Source organism: Choloepus didactylus, chromosome 2, assembly GCF_015220235.1.
Source record: "Choloepus didactylus isolate mChoDid1 chromosome 2, mChoDid1.pri, whole genome shotgun sequence".
Classification (NCBI taxonomy): domain Eukaryota; kingdom Metazoa; phylum Chordata; class Mammalia; order Pilosa; family Megalonychidae; genus Choloepus; species Choloepus didactylus.
Genome location: NC_051308.1, coordinates 234,193,026 through 234,200,470, shown reverse-complemented (window position 1 = coordinate 234,200,470; position 7,445 = coordinate 234,193,026). Strand labels below are relative to the sequence as shown.

At 52.0% G+C, this 7,445-nt stretch overlaps 1 protein-coding gene across 1 annotated transcript; it reads left to right on the top strand.

Annotated features, from left to right (window-relative positions):
• Positions 1 to 453: 453 nt before the first annotated feature.
• On the top strand, positions 454 to 7,116 carry CTRC (chymotrypsin C). The gene is made up of 8 exons (XM_037810449.1): positions 454 to 494; positions 1,681 to 1,772; positions 1,879 to 1,976; positions 3,636 to 3,761; positions 4,566 to 4,702; positions 5,540 to 5,685; positions 6,609 to 6,805; positions 7,104 to 7,116. Exons 1-8 carry the CDS (start codon positions 455 to 457, stop codon positions 7,114 to 7,116), a joined length of 849 nt encoding a protein of 282 aa, XP_037666377.1. The 5' UTR covers position 454.
• Positions 7,117 to 7,445: the final 329 nt, after the last annotated feature.

The window sequence follows — 7,445 nt, the reverse complement described above, 5'->3', positions numbered from 1 at the left end:
AACCATGTTATCATACTGTGGACAGTGGATTGTATATCATGGATGATTGTATGGTGCGTGAATGTATTTCAATAAAACTGAATTTAATAAAAATAAAAAATTAAAATTAAAATAAAAAAATTAAAACAATTAAAAAAAAAAGAAGTATTGGGCCCAGCGCCTGGCGCCCAGTAGGGGCCCAATAAATGATAACTAAAAAGACAGGGATGGGGAGAGGCAGTGAGAACATACTCTGGGCACAGTGGTGAGGCCCCCAAAGCCTGCAAGAACCATTGCCAGTCCCATCTCTTACGCGGATTAAACAGTAACCACCCAAGGTCAGGGAAAAGGCCTTGTCGGAACAGGTTTCTCTCGGAGGGGTGGCTCAGCCTTGACCAGGTGGGCCCTGCCTCCCCCTCGGCCTATAAGTGCATCCCTGCCCGCCCCCCCCAGCCACATCCTGAGCACTCACGACATGTTGGGCATCACTGTTGTCGCCGCGCTCCTGGCCTGCGGTAAGCCGGGGGTGCCAACCAGCTGCAGTCGGTAGGCAGTGAGCTGGGGCTGGCCTCCTGGGGAGAAGGACCGGGGCAGGAAAGGAGCTGTGGGTTCCAATGTGGGTTCAGATCCGACTGCATCACATGAGTCACCTCCCCACCCTGTGACTCTGTAAAACAGGGATGATGATCCGGCCCCACAAGGCCAGGTGAGGATTAGAGATGAGGCGCAGGGCCAGGGACACAGTAGATGCCACATCCTGGGTTCACTCCAGGGACCAGGGGGGCCTGTCCTCCCTGGCAGCATCTCATCCTTGAGGATTCTTTGCTCCCCCATTTTGGTGGCATCTCACCAGATTAAGGATTAAGGAACTTGGCTTGAATGTTGTTCACTCCCTGTGGACTTAGATAAGTCACTTCACCTCTCTGAAACTCACTGACACTTTTGAGACATGAGAGCACTTGATTAAGAGTCCTTCCAGCTAACAACAACAACAGCAACAGTAATAATAGCAGCTCCTGTTTATTGGCTGTTTACTATGTGCCAGGCACTGTGCTGAGCCCTTTACAGGCAGGCACTAATCTGATCCTTGAAACAACCCCAAGAGGTAGGTTCTATTAATATGTTCATTTTACAGACAAGGGCACTGAGGCTCAGCATTCAGTATCCTGCCGAAGATCACTTGGCTGGTTAGTGGTAGAGCCAGAATTTGAGTCTAGGTGTGTCTTGCTGCAGAACTCATGCTTTCAACTGCTCCACACAGTTTCCCAGCTGCAACAGTCCCCAACCTTGTGGCTTTAAGGCTCTCATACACCCCCATTATGTTATAACCTGAAAGGGACAGGAGGGGCAGAGTGAGGGACACAGGTGTGTCCAGGCACACACATGCCAGCACCTCTTTATGTCCTTCAATGTATTAAGCATCCACTCTGTACCAGGACAAAACGCTAAGACCTTTAGGTGTGTTGTCTAATTTAGTTCTCAGGACAAACCCACCAGGTTAGTGCTAGCCCTCCATTTCACAGAAAGGGAAACTGAGGCTCAGAGAATTAGGTGACCTTCCACCCAGCCATGCAGCAAAATATCAAGCTGCATCTGCCCAGCCCCAGAGCCTGTGCTCTTTCCACTTGCCCACCCCACCTGCCCCTTCCCCAGTGGGGATGCCAACCCCTCTCACCTGTGCTCCTCTCCCATCTTGCCCAGCCTCCAGCTGTGGGGTCCCCAGCTTCCCGCCCAACCTGTCAGCCCGGGTGGTGGGAGGAGAGGATGCCAGGCCACACAGCTGGCCCTGGCAGGTAAGCATCCTGCTGTGAGGGTGGGAAGAGGGGCTGGGGCTGGGGATGGGGCCAGGGTCCCTGGGAACTGTGGGCTGACGTGTGGCCCTTCTGCACCCTCTTCCAGATCTCCCTCCAGTACCTCAGTGGTAGCACATGGAGCCACACATGCGGCGGCTTCTTGATCTCCAGCACGCACGTCCTCACAGCCGCCCACTGCATCAGGTGAGTGGGGAGGACCCCCACCCCACCCAAGACCCAACTGTCATGCTGGGGTGGGAGCCTGAGAAGCTGCTTGTATCAATCACCTACCACTCAGGCCCCAGCGCTAAATAAGCCATTTACAAGCAGTAACTCAGTTGTTCATTTATTCATTTAACACATCTATCACGCATTACACACCTGCAATGTGCCAGGGAAGCAGTGAAGACAAACTCTGTCTACTCTCGGAGAGCATATATGCTAGCGAAGACAGAACAACAGAAAAATAAACAAATTTACGTAAATATGCAATGTAGCTGGTAATGAAAAAAAAGAAAGCAGAAAGAGGGGGCTCTACTTTAAATGGAGTGACTGGGGCAGGACCTCTCTGATAAGGGGGTATTTAGACAAAGACCTGGAAGGAAGGAAGAGAAGAGTTCAGGGGAAATCTGGAGGAAGGGTGTTCTGGGCAGAGGGAACAGCCAATGCAAAGAAAGCCCCGAGTGGCGAGCCCACTTGCTACATTTGAGAAATAAAAAAAGAAGCGGCATGGCAGGAACAGAGTGTGCAAATAGGGAGAAGGGGAGAGGAGTCAGAGAGAAAACAAGCAGCCTAATTATGCAGGTCGGTGTAAAACCTTTGGCTTTGACCCTGAGTGAAATGGAGCTTTTTGGGGGAGGGTTTTGAGCAGAGGAGGCTGAGGGCTGGCGTGTGTTTTAGAAGACACCCTGGCTGCTGGGTTAAGAGTGAGCAGCAGGGAATTGTGCATGAACGAGGTGGAAAGGGGAAGCTCAGAGTCATATATGTCACCAGAAGGAAAGTTGGGGGTCAAAAGATGGGAATGTATAAAACTGAATCCTATGGTGGGCAATGTCTGTGATTAACTGTACAAATATTAGAAATCTCTTTCATGAACCAGAACAAATGTATGACAATACAACTAGAAGTTAATAATAGAGGGGCATACAGGGAAAAAATATATACCTATTGCAAACTATATACTACAGTTAACAGTATTTCAACGTTCTTTCATAAACAGTAACCAAAGTACTATATTAATACTACGAGTCAACAATGGAGGGGGGTTGGTTAGGGATATAGGAGGATTCAAGTTTCCTTTCCTTATTTTTTTTTTCTTCTTTCATTTTATTTCTTGTCTGGAGTAATGAAAATGTTCTAAAAATCGAACAAAAATTAAGTGTGGTGATGGATGCACAGCTGAATGAGGGTACTGGGGGCAACTCATTATACACTTTGGGTCTTTGGATAATTGTACAGTATGTGAACAATTTCAATTTAAAAAAAAAATGTACCAATGTAGAGCCTCTTATTGGCCAATAAATCAACTTCTCTGGGAAAAAAAAAAAAGAGTAAGCAGCAGGGAGGCCAGGGTAGAAGCAAGGAAGCAATGAGGCAGCTGTTGCAAAAAGGTAGGCAGAAACGATGGTGGCTCGGACTGGTTTCTTCTTCCCGCAGCCTGGGAGGTAAGTTCTAACATTATCCCATCTTCCAGAACCGAGGCCTGAAGCTACCTGGCCCGGAGTGGCCAAGCCACGGCACAAACCCAAGTCCCTTTACTCACACCCCTGGGTAGCATCACTGGGGACGGACCCTGCCTTCCTCTGGCAGCCCCGGGGCTGGACCACCAGAGCCACCCTTACCCGGTCCCCTTCCTCCCCACAGCAACTCCCGGACCTATCGTGTGGGCCTGGGGAAGAACAACCTGGAGGTGGAAGACGAGGAAGGCTCCGTGTACATGGCTGTGGACACCATCTTTGTCCACGAGAAGTGGAACTCCTTCCTGGTGCGGTGAGTGCCCAGCCACTGTCCCACAGCCCCTGGGGAGCACCAAGCTGCAGAGACCCCCAAACCCCACCCCTTCCCTGGCACCCCTTCCCCACCCTGGATGGACAGCAAATGACTTCTTTATGCACAATGGCCAAATACTAAGTGGAGATGGACACCCCTCCCTCCCGTCACCGGCCAAGGAAACAGGTGAATAAAGACACTGAGGCCCCAAGTATGTCTATAGGCCTGAAGTAGCTTAGTCAGAGACTAAGCCGGGACACACCGTTATTGGGCACCAGCTGCACAGCCGCCCTGCAATAGGCACTTTCCATGTCACTTCTGATTTAATCCTCACAACAGGATTAAAGGAACCAAAGCCCAGAGAGGTTAAGGAATGTGTCTCATGTCACACAGCTCAGTACAAGGTAGAACGAGGAATCAAACCCAGTCTGTCTAGGGCTGCCAGCTTTCATTCTGGCAAAATGGAAATACAAAAATCATAACTCCAAGGGTCCCTTTTTCATCATTTTAATTTCTAATTTCCTTTAGCTTAATTTCTGACTGATACATACTCAGTGGTGGTTCAAAATGCTTCCACTTTAGCTTCCATGTGAGGGTACCTGGGAGAAGCAGCTTCACTTGAAGGGGCAGGTGAGAGTGTTAGAAGGCCCATATGTCGACTCATAAGAAGCTGGCTGTCCAGGATGTTTATGGGGGGCCCTGGCCCCCTTGGTCTGTCTTCCAACTCACAGCCCAGGCCTCTAGGCATTGGCTTGTGGGGCCAGCGCCCTCCTGCCTACTCACCCTCTCCGCTTTGTATTCCAGCAACGACATTGCCCTCATCAAGCTGGCAGAGCCCGTGTTGCTGAGTGACACCATCCAGGTGCCTTGCCTGCCTCAGGAGGGCACCGTGCTGGCACAGGACTACCCCTGCTATGTCACTGGCTGGGGCCGCCTGTGGAGTGAGTACAGCCCCTCACAAGTCACGAGGGCCTTCCTGGAGGAAGCAGCTCTCACAGAAAGCACACCACCAGCATTTTACCTGTCACTTCCCCTTTTCGCCTATACATTTTCACATCATCTTTAGCTTTGTAATGACAACTGATATTTATTAAGCACTTGCCATGTGACAGTCTAACACGTGTATAAGGGGTATTGTAAGGGTTAAAAGGATTACAATTTGTCAAGCACTTAGAACAGGGTCTGGCACATAGTAAGTGCCATATAAAAGACTGTAAAATCAAATCAGTAAACCATTGGGGGGATAGATCTTTATGGCACACCAGGTGCCCAAATCAACTCCAGCTGGATTAGAGTTAAATGCAAATATAAATGAAACTCGAGAAGACCTAGAGGAGAACGCAGATCAACACTTAGAAAATCTTGGGATAAGAAAGACGTTTTAATGGGTGACAGCAAAGGCACAGGCCTATAAGGAAATGATTGGCAATTAAAACCCCGGAATCGAAATTTAAGACAAGTCCAACTCAACAGTTACCCATGAGGGTTTCTGTGGATTAGTTCTGCCTTCAACCTGCCACCCCTCCCCACCCTGAGAGGGGTCTCTGATCTAAACGGTTCGGGACCACTGGCCGGGAGTATCTTTCGATTTAGGGCATGTGTGTGCTTCCCCAGAATCCTCAGCCAGGCCTCGGAGCCACCCCAGCCCTCTGTTCGCTGAAGGCCCAGCCGGGGGCAGGGCGGGTTGGGGAGGGGCGGGGCAGGGCCGGGGCGGAGCCTGGACCGGGGCGGGGCCGGGGCGGGGCCGGGGCGGGGCTCACGGCCGGCTCTCTCCCCAGCCAATGGCCCCATCGCGGACGTGCTGCAGCAGGGCCTGCAGCCCGTGGTAGACTACGCCACGTGCTCCCAGAGCGACTGGTGGGGCACCACGGTGAGGGACACGATGGTGTGCGCCGGGGGCGACGGCGTCATCTCGGCCTGCAACGTGAGTGTCCACCCCTGCGCCCCGGGTGCATCCCGGCGGCCAAATGGAAGGAAGGGGGCAGTGAGGCTGCAAGGAGGGTGGAGGGGCGGGGAGAGGGGAGACCCACGCGAGCGAACCCCTTCCCCGGTTGGATTTCGGGGATTTAGGCGAAGACCTGTCACCCACACCCCACTCCTTCCCCTCATCCTCACCCCCCCCCCCACACACACACACACAGCCTTGTTGCAACAGAGTTGAGTCGGAGAATTGGAGTTCGAGTCCTAGTCTCGCCTCTTTATTGCTGTGTGACTTTGGGTAGGCTGGTTAACTTCTTTGAACCTTTATCCTATCTATAAAATGAGGATATAGTAACCAGTTACAGGGCTTCCACGAGAACTAAATGTGTCTGGTGGATAGAGAAGAGGCTTCCTTGAAGCCTCTACATGTGTTCTTTCATGCCATCAGCTCCCCCAGTAGGGGGAGGTGGGGGATTTAGGGAGATCTGACACAAAATAAAGTAACGTTTAAGAGAATCAGGGTCTGTCTTGTTTTCAAACACAGGCCCCCTCTCCCCACTTCCCACCTTCCCCACTCTCCCAGGTCTCCAGCATCACCCAGCATTCTCATCTCTCTGGGAAGCTCATGGAGTCTTAGACATGGCAACTCTGGACCGCTAGGGAAACCGAGGCACAGAGAGGGTTAGCACTGTCCCAAGATCACACTGTAAACCAAGAGGCAGCCTGACACCCAGGGCCTCCCAGAGTTGAGCCGAGGCAGCCCCAACCTACATCTTCTCTGCCTCCCTCACCATGGACAGGCTGAGGCCAAATCAGGGAGTACAGAGATAAGAGGCTACGTCCCAGTGTCTGCCCTGCTCCACCCCTGCTTCCCAAGTCTGCCCCTGGGGGAGGCCTGGTGGCTGATGCCCACCCGGTGTGGCACAGGGGGACTCGGGTGGCCCGCTGAACTGCCAGGCTGAGAACGGCTCCTGGGAGGTGCACGGCATCGTCAGCTTCGGCTCATCGCTGGGCTGCAACACCCGCAAGAAGCCCGCAGTCTTCACCCGTGTGTCCGCCTACATCGACTGGATCAACGAGGTGGGTGCCCCCTCCACACCCTCACCCTGCACCCTCCCTCCCCCGTTCCTTTACTCACTCCCTCACTCATTCATTCACTCACTCCCCCATGCACTTATTCCCTGTTTGCTCGGTCAGTCATCTGCTCATTCGTGTACCTACTTAGTCATTTGCTTATTCACTCACTCATTCAACTCATTCATTCCTTCACTCAGTCACTCAAGCATTTACTCTCTCATTGCTCCTTCATGCACACATTTGGTCATGCACTTATTCTTGCACGCATTCCTTCATTCACATTTATTCAGTCTGTTACTCATTCAAGAAGTATTGATTGAGCACTTTCTGTATACTGGCCTTCAGCTGGGTGCAGTGAAGGACACAGTCCTTAACTCCTCCGTCCAGTCATCCATTGGCTTCAGCAAATACTTATGTCCCGATCCTAGGCAACACACCTGTCCCCCCAAAAGTGGAATGTGGCCCCATAGGAGCAGGGCCCAGCAGAGGAGAGGGGATGACATGAATGGCCATTTATCATCTTGAGGGTGGGAGACACAGAGGGACACCCTGGGCTGGGGGTTCACACCGGAGGCAGGCTGTGTTCTGAACCCCATCTGCACAGCAGCAGTGGGCTGCAATGCTAAGGGCGGGTTCAGGCCCCTTGAGCAGAGGCAAAGCTGGCTTGTCTGGGCCACCTCCAGGACC